A 21,669-nucleotide genomic window follows, 5' to 3' on the forward strand; every position below is an offset into this window, starting at 1 on the left:
TAAAAAAAGTAATACTGATAAATGTTTCCTGCCACACAGAAAGAAGTATGCTTTATTGCAAATATGTGTAATCAGTAAAGCAAGGCATTAATAATCCACACCATTAATACTGAGCAGTCAGCTACTTCAGACTGAACTTTATGTGAAAAATTGTATCATTTGGTCCTCCAAAACTATAATATAATTGTGCAAGCACATGAGCGCTCTCATGTTACTGTCCATCTTATAGTAATTCAGAGAGAAACTCTTGGCAATTTGAGTCCTTTTTAGACATAACACACATACTTATGCAAGAGAACAGCATCTCCCCGAAAGGGAAAAATCGGTGAGGAGCACAAGAGTGGAACAGTAAGATGCAGCCACTGCTGGCAAGCATCATAGCTGTGGTGATCTACCAGGGTTCTCTATCTGCCATAATAGAGAGTAGTCTAGAGACAGAACGCATATGAATTGGAAGCTTTTATTAATGCTAAGCTCTGCAGGTCACCACCAGATGTGCAGATGTCCATATGGCAATTAGCCAACAAAAGCCCAGGTATTTAAAATTGAACACTTAGGTATTTATCAGATGTGTCTTAGCTCTTGTGGCACTTTTCTCCTGCTGCACAGGATTAGAAATGCACCCACCTTACACTTGATGAAAACAGACCCAATGTTGTTTGGGGGTTTAATGTCCAGAACAAATCTTGCCCAGAATGCAGAAATGACTTGGTGGGTCGCTGCCTAAGCTCAGCTTTATGTTGCAGAACATTATTGCTTGTCAGACCTTATCTAGCCTCAAACTTGTCATTTCCCAAAGCCTAAAGGAGAGCCTGGAAGAACAAGGCTGGGGGTTAATATATACCATCTTGATTTAGATCTCCAAGAACTTACTTTAGTCATTATGTATCCCTAGAAATTTGTGATTCTCATCCGTACTTGAACAAGAGCAGAAACAAACTCAAGGCAGTAAGGGTTGGCATTGGGTGGGCTTGGATTTCTTCAGATGGCAAAGGGCAGGGGTCTGTCACTGGTTGTTGAGCTTCTGCTAGTTTCAGTTTAATAACATCTGTAGGCCAGTGTGGGCAAATCCTTAAAGACATTTTAAATAGATCATTATAAGTTTTATCAGCATAAACAAGATGATGCTGCACAGTTCAGACCTGTACAGATGGTGTGTTTACTTGTTTGCTTCCACTACTGGATGAGGTAACAATGATATTTAATTGGTTTCCATAACAGAAGACTTAAAAAAAGCTGGCAACTTTTCCTTTTCCCTGTTTGCCTTTACTTCTGCACTGATTCATCCTCTTGTTTACATGTATTTTTAACTAGTATGAGTTACTCCACTCATGTCTGTATATGGCAGATACACATCATTAAGCACTATTACATGCTATAAAATAATTTGCTTGATAAAAAATAGGTCCATACACCAGCAATAGGAGTTGAGACTGTCTGAAACATGTTGGACATCTGATTTTTAAGAAGGTGTGTTGGAATGTAGGGTTTTATTGAAGGTGGGATGTAGCAAATGTACAGATCTTTTGCATAGTTAATATTACTTCACTCTACCATTCTAGGAAGCATTACCAAAAGCAGGACATTCAAATAATGTCATTCAGTGGTTTAAAACATGTATATAAGGGGTATTCGGGATTGAGGTTGAAACTCCAGCTTTAAATCAAAGAGGTTTGTAATGGAGGTGGTGCAGAGACTGAGCACCTGAAGAGCCAGTAGCCTTTGGAGGTGAATGTTTAGTAATGAGCATGGGGAGGTTGCAGCCAAGTAGGGACAGACCCTCTCTCATTTGCTTTGGGGACCAAAACTGGGGGCTGATTTTAGGAAGTCAGGAAGCCTTGGCACAAAGGAGTGAATGTGTTCCGATGTGCACCACGAGCAGAAAAGATAATTGCATTTTAATGTAGCTCTTATTAAGAATTCCTTTTGTATCCTTGATTTCTTCCTGTGATACTAATGAGGAATCTGCATACATACCTCTAAAAAATGTGTTTTATCTCAGGTATACTCAGCTGTCTTTTGGTGTTTCTGTAGTATGTGTTTTGTTCAGTACTTTTCCCAATTCATAGTGCCCTTAGTATCATGCAGTCTGACCTACCTGCTTGCATGGCAACTTCCCTCTGCTGCTTCTTCTCCAAGCACGAATTTATTCCCCATCAAAACATTTTTCAAGGTAGAAAAAGTGGCTTTTTTCCCCCCAGATTTTCAAATCTTTTCCTCTGCTGTGACAGTACATAACCTCCTTACCTTACTTAGTGTTTAAAGCATTAAAGTGATCCCATGCTAAATTTGGAATTAATCAGAAAACAGTTATCCCTTATAGTAACAATGGTTTGCCATGATTTGTATGATCTAATATACGAGAGTTAGCAAAGCTGAGCTACAGCTAATCACTGATTTCACCAGAAAGATGACTGTGAATTTCAGATTATCAGGGCAGTAGAAAGGACTCCATTATCTTAAGGAACATTATGCTTTGACTGATAATTTCTGCCAATGAGGAGATAACACAAGACAAAAATGCTGTGTTTACCATTCAGTGCTTACATGAGGGTTTGGGTATTTTTAGCTACTGAGAAGAAAAAAATCTGAGCACCGGGTGTCAGGTATTAAAAGCCATGAGAAGTGTTCATGTAGTTAATGTTCGTGTGTGAGTGCAAGTGCGGTTGCTCTCTGCTGGATGGATGAAGAATTGCTCAGCTCTTTGTTAAAGGCTTTTTGGGTCTGTAAGATGGAGTAAGGGGGAATGTTTTGCTGGCTCAGAGTTTCAGTGTCCCTCCTGCAGTTGCAGTTGGCCTTCAGGTGTAGCAGGAAGACAACTTTGCATGTCCTACAGCTGCTCAGTTATAAGCCCTGCCAGTGGGTGCAGGAGATTGTTTTGCAGGCTTTCCTGCATGCATAGGACCAGGCATCCTGCAGCATGCTGCTTTGTTCATTGGGCACTACGTCAGGTTCATTTAGCAACTACTATTACAGATGTATTACTTAATAGTAATTATTAGCATTATTAGCATTTAATAGTTCTGCCAAAAACCGTACAAGACACTACCGCAGACACAGCTAATGATTTCTGAAGCATCATCTTTCCTTTGAGCTGCTTATGAGCAACTGCACTGTGAAAATGCTGATGGGCCAGAAAGCTTTTGGAGATGAAACACAGAGACCTGGTCATTTGCAGCTTAAAAATATGAAGCTACTTTTTTTTTTTTTTTTTGGTGTTTTTCAGAGGTTCTGGCCTTTATTTTGCTGGCCAGAATCCAATGTAGGTAATTACATTCTGTGTCTATAAATCACAGCCCCCTGCAGTTTTCAATTGGGTATGGTATTGTTCTACCCTTCCTGGCTGAAATTGTTGTGCGATAATGCTCCATGTCATTAAACAGCTGCCGTCTGTCACCTTACGATGAAGTCATTCCTCCGTAAACAATGAGTTTACAAAGCCCTTTTGGGTCCTTCCAGATAAAATTTGCTCGTAAACCAGCAATTACGATCTTTCAAGTAAGGTGATGCTTGTTTGTCTCTCTTGACAGCAGTTGAAGTCCTTCAAATGGGTGTTGTCCCTTTTGCCAGCTTGTGTGTGATATCCTGGCAGTGGCTTCATAGCTCAGATGTGAACATTTATTACTGTAAAACTCTGATGCGTAGAAATGCCTCTGCACTGGGATGGATTTAGTAGTCTCTATACTTGGAACCCATTCATTATCATGTTCTTATTGTTATGTTGGCTTTTAGAGGGAGTTCAGTGTTCTCCTCCACATGTTGTACCATAGAATGTGAAAAAGGCAAATCCCCAGCAAAATGGTAAAATAGGGTGAGGGTTGAGACATGAATTAACCAAAATGGAACAGTGAGAATGGTTCTGGGCAGGGTTAGAAACATATTTGGAAAACGGGTCTTACATAAACTGGTCCCCGTTAACAACTGTTTCTCAGCACGTGGCTTGACACCTAGTTCATTATTGGAAATTAACATAGATTAATGCCAAAGCTCTTAACAGCGATGAGTTTGAGAGAGTCCCTTTTGATCCAGAGTTTTTTTTTTCTGAAGTCTCCTTCTCTCTCCTAAGCAGTAAGTTCTCTTTTAGCAGTCTTGCTGTAATTACAGATAGGAATGGGAGAGACAGAGAAGGTGTCTACTAGGTTTTTCGGGTGCTTCTGCTTAAACAGCAGTGATATTAAAACAATCTCTAGCTCCTCAAAGAGTGGCCCTGTCAACTTGTTGAAATGATGGAATGGTAGTTAGGTTATTAGAAGGAAAATTGGCCCAAATTGGGAGAGAGGATGCTCTGGCAGCAACCACAAGCAGCCAGCAACTCAATGGCTTAATCTCTGCCCTCAAGCTACTCTCTACGATATGGTTGACACCTTGTCAGTGAAGATGATGTGCTGGGTCACCCCTGAGTCCAGTGAGCTAAATTGGCCATAGAGGAAAGGGCTGCTGATGTGTTAAGGCAGCAAGCCACATTATCTTTTTTTCTTTTTTTCTTTTTTTTTAATACATATGTCATCATTTGGGGGCTGACAGTAACTGTCAAGGGATCCCATTCTCATTAGCGTCCTGTAGATACAGCTATCTCGGTAGGGTCATGCTTTCAAGAAATAAACCTAAGCATTTGCAAGCAATGCGTTCCTGCTTCTTGGAAAGTTCAGCATGTGGTTTCTCTTCTGCCTTGTTATTACTTGGGTACAGCAGGAGGGAAAGGTCTCCTCTGAGAGCTGTTGTGTTGGAGGAGTAACGAAAACCCCTGCAGCTGTTGGTGACTTAGTGCAGAGCACTAATGTCCATTGGGCGAAGATGAAGGTTGGGAAAGGACAAGGGAATTCATCTTTAGCAGAGACTATTTGCAAGGGATCAAGTATATTTGGCTGGATTTTGTATTGTCTCAACAAGCTATGTGACAACTGAACCATCAGGCGGGTGTGCTGTATAGCTGTGTTCCTCAGTGGAACCTTCAAGTACACTGCAGGGATCAGGTTCATAGAAACTATAAAATTGTGGGGCTTTTTTTCCATTGTTATCTTTCTGTTCTTTTAATTGCTTGTTCAGTTTGTCTGCAGTTGGCTGCAGTCCTATGGCTGTTGCCAAAGCTGGGTGAGAATGCTTACTGCAAGTGCCACTGCTGCAACAGCACTTATGTGCTCCTCATCACCCCAAAAGTTAGAGAGTGATGCCTCCTCTGAGGTGCTTCAGAGCCTTAGTTTGCACTGATGTTAAAGGAGATGTGATTTAGAAAGGATTTCAGCTGTACTTGTAGGAATTAGTGTCTTTTCTTCAGCCTATCAACCCCACCAAACTTGGCTACTCAGTGAAACCCCTACCTTATGGTATAAAAGGATCAAAAGTAGAGTCTAAGTTATACTTGGTTTTATCCTAAATCTGCTGGAGTTAGTGGATTGGCAGAGATGGTGGGATACAGTCCAGACATTTTTAATGACTTACCCAAGATAATTCAGGCGGCAAGTACCAAAATCTGCCCACTGAATCTTTGCATAGCATCATAGAATAGTTAGGGTTGGAAAGGACCTTAAGATCATCCAGTTCCAATCCCCCTGCCATGGGCAGGGACACCTCACACTAAACCATCTCACCCAAGGCTCTGTCCAACCTGGCCTTGAACACCACCAGGGATGGAGCATTCACAACTTCCCTAGGCAACCCATTCCAGTACCTCACCACTCTCACAGTAAAGAATTTCCTCCTTATATCCAATCTAAACTTCCCCTGTTTAAGATTTTGCCAGGCACAGAGGTGAGACTGACTGGTCTGTGATTCCCTGGGTCATCCATTTTGCCCTTCTTGAAAATGGGCGTTATATTTCCCTTTTTCCAGTCGTTTGGAACTTCACCTGACTGCCATGATTTTTCAAATATGATGGCCAGTGGTTTATCAACTTCATTTGCCAGCTCCGTCAGGAGCCGCGGATGGGTTTCATCAGGTCCCATGGACTTGTGTATGTTCAGGTTTTTAAGATGGTCTTGAACCAGATCCTCTCCTACAGTGGGCCCAAGGTCTTCATTGTCACAGTGCCTGTGTCTGCCTTCCAAGACTTGGGTGGTGCGGTCAGAGCATTTGTCAGTGAAGTCTGAGGCAAAGAAGTCATTAAGAACCTCATCCTTCTCCAAACCCAGGTTAGCCAGTTCTCCCGATACCTTCCGGAGGGGGCCTACATTGTCCCTAGTCTGTTTTTTATTCGATACGTACCTACAGAATCCATTCCTGTTGTCCTTAACATCCCTAGCCAAGTTTAATTCTAACTGGGCCTCAGCCTTCCTAACCTGCTCCCTAGCTTCCTGGACAACATCCCTGTATTCTTCCCAGGTCGCCTGTCCTTGCTTCCACCTTTTATAAGCCTCTTTTTTCCTTTGAATTTTCCTCAGCAGCTCCTTATGCATCCAAGGAGGTCTCCTGGCCCTCCTGCTGCACTTCCTTGTAGTTAGGATGCAACACTCCTGAGCTTGTAGCAGGTGATCCTTGAATATCAACCAAGAGTCTTGGGCCCCCCTGCCCTCTAGGGCTATATCCCATGGAACCTTACTGAGCAGGTTCCTGAAGAAGCCAAAGTCTGCTCTCTTGAAGTCCAGGGCAGTGAGCTTGCTGCGCGCTCTTCTCACTGTCCTAAGGATCTCAAATTCAACCATCTCGTGGTCGCTGCATTCAAGGCTGCCCTGGAGCGTCACATTTCCAACCAGCCCTTCCCTGTTGGTGAGCACAAGGTCAAGCATGGCACCTCTCCTTGTCGGCTCCTCTATTACTTGCAGAAGGAAGTTGTCTTCCACACAATCAAGGAACCTCCTGGATTGCTTGTGCCAGGCCGTACCGTCATTCCAACAGATGTCAGGGTGGTTGAAGTCCCCCATGAGAACGAGGGCCTGTGAGCATGAGGCTTTTCCTATCTGTCTATAGAGTGCTTCATCTGCAGATTCCTTTTGATCAGGCGGTCTGCAACAGATCCCCACAGTAATGTCTCCCATCACTCTTCTCCCTTTAATCCTGACCCACAAACTCTCTGTTAACTGCTCACCTGTCCCCAGACAGCTCCGTACTCGCCAGCCTATCCCTAACATAAAGGGCAATTCCCCCTCCCTGCCTGCCAGGCCTGCCTTTTCTTAAGAGCCTGTAACCTTCTATTCCAACACTCCAGTCATAGGAGCTGTCCCACCATGTTTCTGTGATGGCTATTATATCATACCTCTATAGATGTGCATGCAACTCTGAATTCCTCCTGTTTGCTCCCCATACTACGGGCATTTGTATAGAGGCATCTGAGCTGAGCTCCAAATGAAGTCAGCTCATTGGCTGGAGCGGCTGGAATCTCTCTACGTTGCTCCGAGCATTTATTATAGGTGCTGGCAGCTGACTGGGTGTGTTGGGATGGAATGATGCCCCCCTCCTCCAACACATCTACTTTAAAGCATCCTTGACCTGCCTGGCAAGCCTCCTACCAATATGGTGCTGAGCAGCTCCACCATCCCCCAGTAGACCTGGACTACAAACTTGGGTCCCATGTTCAAGACCTCCAAACTCCTGACTATGGCACCACCCTTTTAACCATTTATTAACCTGGCTAATCCTCCTAGCTTTTTTAAGGTCCTCCCCTGTATGCTGGAGAATCGACGAAAAGCCAGTCTGAGCTCCAGAGCCCCTAACCACCTCTCCCAGGGCTCTGTAGCCCTTCTTTCTGTTCTCTGGGCTACTTACTATCTATATCCCTAGCACCCACATGGACTCCTAGAAGTGGGCAGTAGTCCGTGGGGCTTATTAGAGGAGGCAGCCTCTCTGCAACATCCCTGATCAGTGCTCTTGGAAGGCAACACGCCTGCCTTGGGACTGGGTCTGGCCGACAGACGAGTGCCTCTGTCCCTTTCAAAGTAGAGTCCCCTGCTACTACAACCCGCTGCTTTTTCCTGGCAGCACCAGTAGAGGTCTTCTTTAGCAGTGCACCAGCTGCCTGTTTCTGGTGCACATGCGTTTCCTCGTTAGCCCACCGCAGAACTGGAAAGCAGTTCTGGATGAGTTCATGCTCATGAGGCGGGCGCTCACCATCCCTCTCGCCTGCGCGCTTTGTTGCCTGCCTGCGCTCCCTGGGGCAGGTTTTTACTCCCTCAGGGCTAGCGCCGTTCCTCTCGGCTCGCCCCGTGAGTCCCTGCTCCCCTCAGCGGAGCTGCCGGCTCCTGGGCAGGGCCTGGCGAAGCCTTGAGGCTCCCTTGGGGGCTGTTGCCGCTCTGAACTGAGGCTCCTGGACGCTGCTCTCCTCCTACTCTGGTGTTGAAGGCGTCCTCTCTCGAGCTGCTCACCTCAGCATCACGGCATGAGGTAGCCTACACCAGGAGTCAGAGCCTTTAAGCATATTTATCCAATAAAACATTTAAGGAATATGATGAACATAATTGGACTTCAGTTCCACTAAAGTAAAGAAAGGGCTTAAGCATTTTGTGGAATTAGAAGAAATCTTGGCCTGTGCCTAAACCTTTAGCTCAAAGGAGGAACTTGATGCTAATGGGTTCATTAACATGAGAAAACAGGTAGAAGTGTTTGGTTTTGTGGTTTCCTAAAAATTGGCTTGTTAGCAATGGAAATTGCAGTGCTGTTGGTGGTAGAGGTAATTTGCGCAAAGGAAAAAGCAAAGGAATAAACTTGTTATTCTTCATTAAATATGACCTTTGCTGTAATTTTGGGCTAAAGCAGCAATTGTATGTGGATTTCTTAAAGAAGAGATCCAACAGAGAGAATAGATGAAGGGCATAATTTAAAAAATGAACTCAATTCATTTTTACAATGTAAACAACATAGAGAATAAATGAAGTGAGCAGTGAAGCCATTTCTGACAGAAAATAGTTGACTGAGTCCAGGCCAAAGCTGCGGGCTGCAGAGCTAAGTTTCTACCTTTTAATGTCTTCTCAGGTTCAAAATAATGTGTGAGCATTTTCCTTAGTTATTTTCAGCTATGGGTCAGGGATTTTTCAACCTCACTAGTGGGGAGGTTGTTTAACAGATTAGGTTTTTCATAAAGGAATAGGAACTGGAAAGAAATAATGGAGTGATGTAAGCGTTAGTTACATGCCTATGGCTCCATGAAAGTCTTGACAGTTGTTCCCATGGGGTATCATTCAATTGGGTCAGTCAGAGTATTTCTGCTTCTTGGAGAATTTTTGAGGGTGGTTCTTTGGTTTGTTGGTTTGGTTTGGTTTCAGCATTACATCCATATGAACAATGCAGTTTGTAAGGCCTGGAGAAATCAGAGTCTTTCCAGATGTGCTTATGACCTGCAGAACATCTTCAAAACAAAGACCGTATGTAAGAAAAGAGAAGGTATTTATGCATGTAGTAAAGGGCTGGACCAGATCTTTCAATCTCTTGCTTAGGCACTACGCTAGAATCAATATGAATTTTGCCTAAAAGTGAGTGTGATAAGTCTTGTTGTCTGCTATTTCACATTGAAGATGCTTCATAAACAGTGATCAAACTCCCTGTTGGTTTAAAATGCACCTTTAATATAACTTCCACCTTCCTGCCGTAAGCAGGAAAAGTGCTAAAGTTAATATGGGAATATTAATGTGCTCAGGTGAATTATGCTTTCCAGGAGATGGAAACTAATTTGTCTTTGCACGGGTTACAGCTGTGAGACAGGGGAATTAACACAGGGTCAGTTTTTTCTTTCCATTCTTAGATACTATTTTTTTTTCCACATGTAAACTATGATTTTCATCTGGTTGTGCAGTTTTTGAGCTCTTCCAAGTCCTCCTCTGGGCATTCTCTGCTGAACTATCATCAAATGGAGACACTGAAATTAAAGCCAAGGTTTTTGATAGTGGCAGGTGGCTCTGAAACGCCTGAATTCTGCATTGATCAACTCTCGACAGTGCTGAACACAGGCTATTTCACTCCTTTCCCTGGTTGAAAGATAGGAGGAATGCTCTAGAAGTCACATCTCATTAGTGTTCTTTCTTGAAACCGAAGCATCCAAATATTACCAGTTATGGAGTCTCCAGCCAAGTAACTAGTTGAAATTACTCACTTTAATTATCAATAGTGATGTGAGGCGGTTTTCTTGGTATTTTTACTTTTGTTCTGTACGTTAAACTATTTTCATATAAGAATACAACTCTTACATGTTTAGGTGGTTTATAAGTGGCATTCTTCCTAAACCGTAGTATGTCATTTGTTTCTCAGAGCAGGTTATTTTGTGTTCTTTTCCCCGGCAAAAGCACATGGTTGTTTCAAACTTCAGTGTACATCTGGAGATCAGACAGAGTAACAGTTTACAGGGTGTGAAGATTTTCAACAAGCTCATGGCTTTTTGCAGGGAGAAAAACTTTTTTGAAGCAGCATTTTCATTTTTGCAATAAAATATAGGCAATTTTGCCTTTTTGAACTGCGCTTTTTTGTCTTTATGTCAGGGTGCAGTAAACAATGTGCTTTAAACTGGAGCTCTCCAGACTGCTTCTGCTTTTTAAAGAGCGTAGGCAACTAATCGGCATCAACCAGCCACATAGCTGGAGTGTTTTCCATTCTAGGCAATATCATCCTAATTTGATGCACACATGGATGCTTCACACAATCTGCAAATTCATCACTGGCATCTTGTATTAGTCATCTGACAGATTGCCAAATGTTTCATACTCCTTTCATGTGACTTTATTACAAAACACACACACATGCACTGCCTTATTTCTGCCAGTAGCCAGTTCAGTGAGAATTCACTGCAGTTCTGTTTACAGCAGCCATGGAGAGAAATCTGCACTTATTTGCAACTATCCTCTGCTTCGAAACGCACAACTCCCAGTTTGCGTTGTGCCTCGCTCTTCTTATATAATGACATTAAGCAGCAGCCTGCAGAGAAAACCATACTCAATGAAAAATGTAATCGTATTGGTTTTTGTTCATAATACTTATGCTATTAATTAAATACTGATTTATTTTTTTTTCTCCTGCTTTGTGCCAATTGACATCATCTTCTGCATCTAGTGCACATGAAAACTGGATAGTCTAACTTGCCTTCTCTTTTTAATCTCTTCTACTTTCTAGTAACGGCACAGCTAACAAGATGAATGGAGCTTTGGATCATTCAGACCAACCAGACCCAGATGCCATTAAGATGTTTGTTGGACAGATTCCCCGTTCATGGTCAGAAAAAGAGTTAAAAGAACTTTTTGAGCCTTATGGAGCTGTCTACCAGATTAATGTTCTCCGAGACAGAAGTCAGAACCCTCCCCAAAGTAAAGGTACAGTAGTTGTGCTCTCTTTGCTTTCAGTTTGTTTGTTTCTCATGATCTTGCTTTCCAGACAGCTTTGCATCTGGGCTTTTTTGAAGCATACTCTGTTGAGCTGTGCAGCACTCCTAAGAGTAGAGGACTGCTGAATACCTATCGATTACTGTGTTCCTCTTCTTAAACTGCAGTTTAAATGTCTGTTATCTGGAAGCGTGCATTCCAACTGTGCAAACAATAACCAAAGATTGCTGTCCTTGTTTAAATTATTATTGCTGAGAAACATGGAAACCTGAGTGGTCACTTTCCCAGGATTAGCTCATGAAAAAATATAATTTTCTACTTCCTTTCATTCCCTCTCCTTGCACCCCAGGTGGGAATAATTATAAGGACATAAAAGGGGACAAATTATAGCAAAGGGCTTTTGCGACGTCATTGCTCCAGGGGCAATAAAACTTACAAAATAGAGTCGCCCTGCCCTTTCCCAAAATGTGATTTCTTTTCTGCAGTCATGTTGAAGGATTCATTTTTGGCACTGGTACTTTTCTAAATGAAAGGGTTGTATTTCCTTCCATGTGTAAAGTATTTATCCTTTACTGTAGTGCTTTCTTTCACTGTATATCTATGCATATTCAGACACATGAGAATTCTGTATATTATAGCTATAATGTATATGAATATATGTTATAGCTATGTGAGTATAATATATGCTTACATGTAGACAGTAAATATTTTGTTTCACAGAATGCAGTTTTTCACCCTTATAGCTCTGTACTTTCATTTACACTTAAGGTTTGGTACATGAAAGTGTTGCCAGCATTACAAATAATTACTGCATCTCGGAGGCACAACTAAATATGCATGTGTGCCTGGCTGTAAGTTTACTAGATAGTTCTTCATTCTTACTGCACTCCTGCCACTGCTTCTAAAAACCTTTAAAGCACACATGCTACAGAGGATATTATATGATGATTTTTTGGGCTGGCAGCTGATAGTACAAAACAGCACTCACTTGAGATCTCCAGTTTAGTGAGTAGTGATTGCTCCAATGTGAGGCACATGGCACAATTTTTGGTGCTTCTGTGCTTTGTACAAAGCATTGCCAAGGCTCAGCATTGCCCCCTTGCCCTGTTATGGGACAGATGATCCTCTCAGTGACCTTTTTTTGGTGCCCACTTGAAGCATTTTTGTGCTTTGAGTGATATTAGTTCATTACGGGTCTTTTGCAAACTAGATGATCTTAAGGTCCCTTCCAACCCTACCTGTTCTATGATTCTGTGATTCTATAATTCTGGTTTGGGTTGCTTGCATATATCAGTTCTGGTTAAAAGACTTGATGCGTGGGTGTCACACCAGTGGCAGGGAAGGTGGCATCTCACCATACCCTGCAGCTAACCAAGTCCCCATCCTAGATTGCTCTTTTCCTTCAGAAGCAGAAGGTGCTTCTTGTTGGAGTGTTTCGGTCTAGTTCTGCTTCCAGCTCCCTCTATTCCCAGGATAGATGTATTGTAGCATGCAGCCCCCTGCTGTGTTACCACAGAGCCCTCACCAAGTGTTTTTTTCTTGTAATGCTGGATAGAAGACAGCATTAAGAGGTCAAGCAACTGGATTTTCTGCAGTCTGGGCTGCTATGGATGAGCAAACTCCTAGTTAGTTGAAACCACTAAAATGCTGAACTTTGAGACTTGTCCATTTAGAAAGAGCTGATTCCTGTGCCACAGAAATGCCTTCCCACTAAGCAGTAAATGAAGTGAGAATGGTATTGTGGTTAGACAGAAGCAAGCCATTGATTCCCGTTTCTCTAGTGTTTTCCATTATGCTGTACCTGCTTGGCAGGGAGATGGAAGGCATAAGGATTAAGCACAGGTCATGCAAATCACTGTAGACTAATTATGCAGGTTTGTAGCTCCCATATTCAGTATTCCTTTTGAAAGGTGGTTGTTTGTTTATTGGAGTTTTTTGGAGACTTTGGGGGGGTTTGGGGTGTTTTTCCTTGGACCCTTTCCAGGCATGCAGAGATGATGCTCTTAGGTCACTTTAGGCAATATGTATTTTAATAAGTAAATTAAATGAATCCTCAAGAAAGACCAAATAATCTTCAGATGTCCATTTCCCTGACACAGCAGCAAGCTCCTCTGGTGGTGAGCTTTTCCTGTGGAAGCTTTGGTGGAGTGTATCTGCATGCTGGCTTAATCCTTCCTCCTGGCTCAGCCTGCCAGCAAGGTTGCTAGATAGAGAAAGCTCTTGAGTTTCTTGTGGGTACCTCTTGACTAGGAATGATCTTTATCTTAGTCCAGTAGCACAAAGGCTTCTGTGCAAGCGGTTGTTAAGAATTTTAGAAACAAACACACAAATATCTGATTGTCTTGTGATCATGATGCACGAGAAATTCTTCACCTGTGCTATCAAGCTGGCATTTAATGATGAAGATGAGTTTTGACTCTTTGTTTGGATGAGCGGTCGAATTCCATAGAATCACAGAATCCCAAGGGTTGGAAGGGACCTCAAGAGATCATCTAGTCCAACCCCCTGTTCTCCATTTGTGTAAACACCCCCTGAAAACGACCATTTTCATTTTCTTTGACCTGGTTGGGGTGATTGCAGCCATTTTCCTGGCCATTGCCTCTCTGCATCACCTCCAGCTGTGCAGAACAGTGCATCACAGGGACCTTGTGATTGAGTCACACTGGAAAAGGTCCGTTTTTCATCTCATCGCATGGTCATGGCTGGGTGTTGTGCAGAACATTCACAGGCTGGTATCTGCAATCCATGAATTGCAATGACAAAAATGCAAGATAATGCTACTACACCATGGGGGGGGTGGAGGTGTGTGTGTGTGCCAGTGTGATTTTGTTCTTTGATGAAAGGCATTTTGATTTTTGAAAGAGTCCTCTCTTAGCAGACATGGGCTGTGTATTTCTGTTAGCTTGGCCAAAGGGGCTTCTCCAATTTGGACGGAATTTTTCTCTGATGAGCTGTTTATGAAGCTGCAATCTGAGTCTCTCCCAATTCTGTCAAAAATAACCATAGGCTTCTCTCTCTCCTGCTGTTATTAAGAATGTCTTTCATACCCTCCAACGACAGACGGCCTAGTTCATGTCTTTCCTCCTTTTCTGTATCACTTGCCAGCTCTGCAAAGCAGAAGGAGGAGAAGGAAGACAGGTAGAAAGCCAAGTTTTACTCTCTTTGGGAAACTAGAGGAAACCCGCCTTACTTCCACAGATACATTGCTGCTAGTGCAAAGCTTGGCTTTATTATTTGTGAACTGCATTTCAGTGGGTAGTGGTTGGAATATCCTGTGTCAGTAGGAAACTCCTCGTGCGTTCTGCAGTGTGCAGTTCTTGGGTTCTTGTTGGATGCACGAAAGAGCTCAGCAAGGTGATTTGACTTTGTGTTCATCGCCTGTTTTGCAAGGTTTTGTCCTCTTTCTGCAGCAAAGGAAATCCAGGGGATTAGATAAACTAAATAAAGAAATAAATAAATGAAGGCAGGAAATCCTGTAACACTGAAATAAATGGCACTTTCAGCTTCTGAGGGCTAAGGGGATTCAAGTCTAGGCAGATCAGCCCTCTCTGTTCCCAATCCAGCTTGCTTCCTTCATATAATTTATTCTGGGTTGGATAGATGACTTTTTCTCAGAGTAGTTATTAAAGAGCGCTTCTGTAATACCTCAAATACAGCCAGCTCATTGTGAAGGCAGTATAGACCCCCAAGATCTCTTTCCTTCCCCACTGTTCTCCTAAGCTGGAAAGATTTCCTTGGCTGCTTTTGTTTCGGAGTCTGAGTGCAGAAGCAGGCAGATGGCACAGGGCTACTTTTGCCTATTGAAATGCAGCAGAAGAGTGCTGGGCCAGATCCATGATGTGCTTTTCGTACCTTGCGCCTATTTTGATACCTGTTAATTTTTGTAGGGATCAAGGTCCCGTAAAGCAGCTTTGTGAGTCTGAGCCTGCTTGTGCTGTGGTGCAGAAAACAGAGGAGAGGCACCCGTGTAAGAACTAACTCCATGTTTTCTTATAGCCTTTTACAGACCCTTTATCAGATTAGAGTGAGGCTGCTGAGTGAACAAGGATGTGCTGTAGTTAAAGGCCAGTGTTTATTATTATCCTATTTAACATGGTAATTTAAGTCTACAAGGAAGAAAGCAGAGGAATCTAATAATGAGGCATTCATCTGGTGCATACAGGAGAGACTGGACGGAAAAGTTATAATGGAGGCAGAAGTTCTCTGGTTTGTTTGGGTACCACTGCAGCTACAGATGAGTCCTTCAGAAACCCCCTCATGAAGGCAGGAGGGATGGTTTCTTCCCTCCTGTTTACAGTGCCCCATTTTCCGCACAAGAGTCAAGCATGAGAGCAGAGCAGTGGCATGCCAGTTATCACACAAGCCCACCCTGACTGTCCTCATCAGCAGGAAAGACCAACTGTTCCTTGCCTTGTATTGCCATTCAACTAATTGTACCTGCTGCTCTTTGGAGCAATTTCAATACATCGTGTTTTGCAAAACTATTTGAGATGCTTTTTGAGAGCTCCCTTCAGCCAGTGCTCCAGGAGTCAGCATTTCTCTACGCATTCTGACTTACTCTGTGTTTTGAATGCTCTCACAGGTCCACATGAACATTGTTTAGCTTTTGAGATCCAATGAGGTGCATCAGGAGCATATAAGCTGTTGAATGCAGTGCTTGAGACCACAGCCATTATACGTTTCTGGTTTAGACTGAATTTTAGTGATCATGGCTGGGAGATCTTCTGTTACAATTGCAAATTTGATATCTGTCATATACTGAATGACAAAGTACCTTGCGTATTTTTTGTAGCAGATGCATTGGGCACTGTGTGAAGTTTCACACAACAAAGCCACACATTGCTGTCAGATACAAGGTCCTACACCTGGGTCGGAGCAATCCCATGCACAGCTACAGGTTGGGCAAAGAAGAAATTCAGAACAGCCCTGCAGAGAAGTACTTGGGGGTGCTGGTCAATGAGAAAATGAACCTGAGCTGGCTTCAGAGTGCGCTTGCAGCCCAGAAAGCAACCGTATCCTGGGCTACATCAAAAGGAGCGTGACCAGCAGGTCAAAAAAGGTGATCCTGCCCCTCTACTCTGCTCTCAGGAGACCTCACTTGGAGTATTGTGTGGAGTTCTGGTGTCCTCAACATAAAAAGGACATGGAACTGTTGGAACAAGTCCAGAGGAGGGCCACGAGGATGATCAGGGGACTGGAGTACCTCCCGTATGAAGATAGGCTGAGAAAGTTGGGGCTGTTCATCCTGGAGAAGGCTGCATGGAGACCTGAGAGCAGCCTTCCAGTATCTGAAGGGTGCTGGGAAGGGACTCTTTATTAGGGACTGTAGTGATAGGACAAGGGGTAATGGGTTCAAACTTAAACAGGGGAAGTTTAGATTGGATATGAGGAAGAAATTCTTTACTGTGAGGGTGGGAGGCCCTGGAATGGGTTGCCCAGGGAGGTTGTGAATGCTCCATCCCTGGTGGTGTTCAAAGCCAGGCTGGATGAAGCTTTGGGTGAGATGGTTTAGTGTGAGGTGTCCCTGCCCATGGCAGGGGGATTGGAACTGGATTATCTTAAGGCCCTTTCCAACCATAACTATTCTATGATACAAGTACAATGGAGAGGGAGGGTGAATGGTAAAGCTGAGTTGTTAAGTTTCAGCTTCTTTAGGATATTTGAATTTAAACCTTAAAGAACCTTATTCTGTAATATTATATGGGTTATAAGTGGCATTATGAAATACATTACAGATGTGAACTGATTTTTATAAAAGGTAGTTCTTATTTGACCAATCTACCAGAGTTTTTCAAGAGCTTTCTCTGAAAGTGGACAGGTGTGAAATTGTGTATGTAATCAAGCTGATTTCCCAGGGGCATTTCACATAGTGTCACACAGGAGAGTAACACATACAGTTACTGGTGAAGCAGAGAAGGGCCCATTTTCAAATGGAGAAGGCAGCTGGTTAGATGATGGAGGGCAGATTAGAATGGGGAAAGGTTACGGGCCAGGGGAAGAGAGGGGACGATGATTGGAGAGCAACAGGGACTGTTACTGGAGATCAATACTTTTTCACTCTCTATGTAAATGGCTTTGACAGAATGAACCACCAACTTGTTATCCAACTTTTTGGTTCACGCAGAAGGGACTGGATGGGGATGAAGCCAGCTGATAACCTGGAGGAAACAGTCCAATACAAAGAGATTCAGTTGGGTAAAACAAACCGTGAGCAAATTTGAGTTTTGAGTGCACACCTATGTTGTATGAGTGTATTTTTCAAAGGTTCGAGAGCAGGAGAGGATTTGAAGAGTGCACATATCCTAAAAAGACTGACTTGATGTTTTGTGTCCATGTGGTCAAAAAGGCACAGAAAATGCACAGCTCTATAAATGGAAGCATTGAATAGAGCTTTCAGGGAAATACTGTACCACTTAAAGAAGGAGTTTTTTTGATCATGTTTAAACTACAGTTACCAATATTTAGTACCATTTTATAGAAAAGGGCAGAGGTCCAGAGAAGAGCAGCATGACTTTGTATGAAGTGAGGAAGGGTTAAGCCATGGTGAAAGGTCTAAGAAGGTTAACTTGTAAAGGGGCTTCAAGCATTGACTTTCAAGAAAGTTAAAAAGGGAAAAGCTGAGGAAGAATACAGGATTATACCTTGGTTTGGAAAGAAAAAGTTACAAGGGCATACAATTGAAGTTTCTCAGTGTGTTGAAGTGCATTCTTAAGGCAGGAATAGGTAAGCTCTTTCAATTAATATTAAGCCTAGTGTCTGCGCAGCGTAGACTTGAGATTGAGAAGCAGCAGGACAAGAGAAAAAAAATCCATCTTCTTAAGACAAACTTTCTTCCTCCACTTGCAGAGCAGAGAATGATCTTCCAGAAGCTGCAGTAAGAAAAGTTCCAAAAGAAACTTTTTTCTTTCTTGCTTCCATTTAATATTTTAACATAATGTGTCTGGAGCAGTGTGTGACATGACTGCTCCTCACATCCCTGCACGGTTTAACCGTGTAAGCAGGACAAGGTGCCAAGGCTGTGGGGGACACAGCTGACAGTGGTATGAAGAGGGTCTGTGACTGATGACTCCTGGTATTTTTGTATTGCTTTGAAGGGAGGGAGTAGATGAGGGTAACGTCCCATTGCGTACTTGACTACAAACCTTTTGCCCCTGTAAATCAGTCTCACTCTATATTCCCATTGTTGACCATGGCAAGAAAGTTAGCCCCTTTAGTAGCAAAAAAGCATCACAGCAAACCAAGCCCAGCAGACAGTGCAGAGGTAGTGGAAGATACTTGTGAAGACACTAACAGGAGCGGAGAATTGTGACTCCAGAACAGGAAGAGTAGAGGATGTTGGGGGTGTTACATAGAGAGTGGATTTCAGCTGGTTCTTAAAGAGGAAGCTTCCCTAGCATTGTTCCTGAAGTTCCTATATACAGCCTGTGGATGACTGGAGCTGTAGCAGAATTAAGCTTTTTTTAGGCATCCTTTCACTCTGTGGTTTTATAGTATTTGTCACAGTGGAGGTTTGGTCCAGAAGTGAGGACCCTAGGTGTTGCTGTAAGAAATACAAATAACACATCTCTAAGGGATTAAAGTAGATTGCTTCGGGGCTCATTGGTTGCAGTTTTGTAGCAGCTTAACTATGATTTACAGCTGTATATGAATTTTCAAAATGAAGCTAAGACTGTATAAGCACATTACTAATTACATCTGTGCTGAAAAAGTGCATAAACTGTAACTACATGAATCATTTAAGTTGCACTGATAGAAACCTCATATGCAGACCAGCCAGTATAAGAGTAGGACTTGAGGAAAAGGCAAGTTAGATAAATGGATGTTAGAGCTCCAGTTCAGGCATGAAATAGATTCAAGAGCTTTCCAGATACATTCATCAACTCCAGGAATACAGGTGAAGGTATGTTCAGGAATAATACGAAAACAAAAAAGGAAGGGGTATGTCTATCTATTTTTAATTATATTTAAAAATAATTAAAGGCTAATGACTGAAAATGAAGGGGCTTAAACAATAGTGGGGTTTTGTCTAGACAATGCTGGAAAAGAATGTTTTGCACAGTAGTTAGAAAAGGCACACAATTCTTTGCAATAACGTCGACTTCTTTGATACACTGTCCAGTATTTGCCTATAGAATGTTTTGGAAAAACTTTACAAAAAATAACCCCAAATGTTTTGACCATATAAATAGGTAATCTGATTTTCATAATGCCATCATTACATCAGAAAAAACACATAGGCAGGCAGTTAAGACAGCCTGAACTTTCAATAAAATTGGAAAAAAACAGCTAATCAAGTTGTATTGTTGAATCTGAATAATATGCCAAACCTTGGTCTCTCAAATATGTAATCTCAAAGGCAAAAATTGTAACGCATGGAAAAAATCTAAGTCAAGTCATGCACGCCATTGCTCACAGGAATTAATCAATGGGTATAATACTCAGACATAAAATCACATGCGTGTTTAAGTGTTTTCAAGATTGGTGCCTGCATTTAAAATATATACCTCTGTAATAGTGCCAGATACTGTCAGTTTGAGATTTATGGGATCCAATTTCTTCAGTTGCATATTAAAGCTCCCATCAATGAGTTTCGATCTTTTTATGACACTGTTGTGGCACTGAAACTCTTTCCTCTTCCAATTTGCTATTAAATGAACAAGCATACAATATTTATCTGCTTGCCACATAAAAAAATGATGTGTGTTTTTGTTAAACAACAATGGCTTAAAAAAATAACCCAAACACAACCCTTCTCTTTTCTAATTCTGTTCAGGTGGAATGTTTGAATCCTTTGCTCATAGCGTAAGAGGAGGTCTTGCAAAGGATTTGAGAACCAGTCTGAAGTCTTCATCTGCTTTGGCATGGAGCTCAAAGGAAGAAACCCTTTGACAACTGGGCAATGTAAAAAATGAAGTGTAATTGGGGAGTAGCCTTATGAGCATGTATTTCAGCTGCACTGCAGCTTCCAAGTCTCTGACTTCCACAGCAAGAATGGCATTTTATTGCTTTCATCTCCTGCTCCTGTCACAGCACTAATATCTCACACAAGCACACATGCACACACATGCACAAATAAATTAAAGCCTAAAATTAAAACCCACAGTGCAAGAAGTTCTGCTCATTAAAAGACAGAAGAGACTTCAAGGCAGTAAGAATGTAGCTGTTACTGCAGAGTTGATGTGAGAGTCACATAAATATTAGAGTGATGGGTCACTATAAAAAGCTAAATACCTTGTAAAACATTTTAGTGTAAATAGTCATCAGTTTTGCTAGTTCTTAATGTGAAATTTAACCCCTAGGAAAGCCTTGAAAGGATGTCTGTTACTCTTTATATTTCTGAAGCATGTTACAAAATGGGTGTATATGTAGCATTTACAGTGTAAGTTAATTAATTAATTAATAGTTCATTATTTCCATCTTCCCCACACCAGACCTTGTCACCCTGTATTTTCTGCTGGAGCAGGGTAACAAGAGGGGACAGCATTGCACTTGCTTTGGGTCTGGTAAAACACACAACCTACTCAGTGTCAGACTCCTGTGATGCAGGTGCCAGGAAAGCATGTGTCATGCCAATTGTAGTGTTACTTTATTTTAGACATCAGTTTCACTGTAACCATCAGCATATTTCAAAAGAATTGCAAATAACTCCCTGAGGATAAAGTGTGGTAGTGGCTTCTAAGCCTGGTTTGAGCTTAATCCAAGCCAGTGAGCTATGGGTGGAAGGCTGCATACGCTGCATATGCCATGTAAATCTGCTGGTCTATCTATCTCAGGGAAGAAAGCATTTTCAGGAATCTGTGTCTTTCTAATTGCTTATAAAAACACTCTGAATCAAATCAGTGAGTAGATTAAATCTGAACGTTTCCACTGGATCTTTTCAGGTTTTCACTGAACCTATTTGCTATCTAATCTATGCCCATGAGTATGTGGTTTTAAGTGGGACATTAGACTTTCACTGTGCAGATTAAAGTCTGTGGTGCATGAATTCACTATTATTTGTGTCTTACTACCCTGTGGTTTTCATTTAAAATAACTACTACATCAGTCATGAATTCTTTTGAAAGAATGAGTTGTGAAGAGGTGGAAGATGTTTTCTAATAAACTATTATTTGCCTGAATTGGGAGAATAAACCATAATTAAACATCTAGTAGTTCAAAATGTCACACTTTCAACTGCAGTTTTAGGGAGCTGCACCGCAATAGGGAGCAGATTAATGTAATGTACTGCATGAAACTTTCTAGCTGCACGGATGAGCATGGCACCATAAGGAACAGCACTGCTGCTTCAGCCATAGATCTCCAAGTGTTTTGCAAAGGGAGACAAATATCATCACTCAGCTTTTACCAGCTGGAAGAATAGAGAGGCAGAGGCCTGGGGTGACTTATCCTAAAATTTTCAAGTCACTTTGAGCAGGCAGACAGTAACAATCTGCTTGTG

At 42.2% G+C, this 21,669-nt stretch overlaps 1 protein-coding gene across 14 annotated transcripts in view; it reads left to right on the forward strand.

Moving 5' to 3' along the window:
- The window catches only part of CELF2 (CUGBP Elav-like family member 2), a 456,675-nt gene that overhangs the window by 318,229 nt on the left and 116,777 nt on the right, over positions 1-21,669 (forward strand). For 13 of the 14 annotated variants that reach the window (XM_061346212.1, XM_061346209.1, XM_061346206.1 and 10 more), the window contains one exon: positions 11,026-11,222. In XM_061346212.1, coding sequence (XP_061202196.1) covers positions 11,045-11,222 — 178 coding nt within the window. In that variant the 5' untranslated portion in view covers positions 11,026-11,044. Of the gene's footprint in view, positions 1-10,539; positions 10,861-11,025; positions 11,223-21,669 lie in introns of those variants that run through there. The other variant, XM_061346214.1, reaches the window with a different exon arrangement.

This window comes from Neopsephotus bourkii, unplaced genomic scaffold (assembly GCF_033783945.1).
Source record: "Neopsephotus bourkii isolate Nb327-2 ecotype Australia unplaced genomic scaffold, CSIRO-AGI_Nbou_v1 NB_266, whole genome shotgun sequence".
NCBI classification, from domain to species: domain Eukaryota; kingdom Metazoa; phylum Chordata; class Aves; order Psittaciformes; family Psittacidae; genus Neopsephotus; species Neopsephotus bourkii.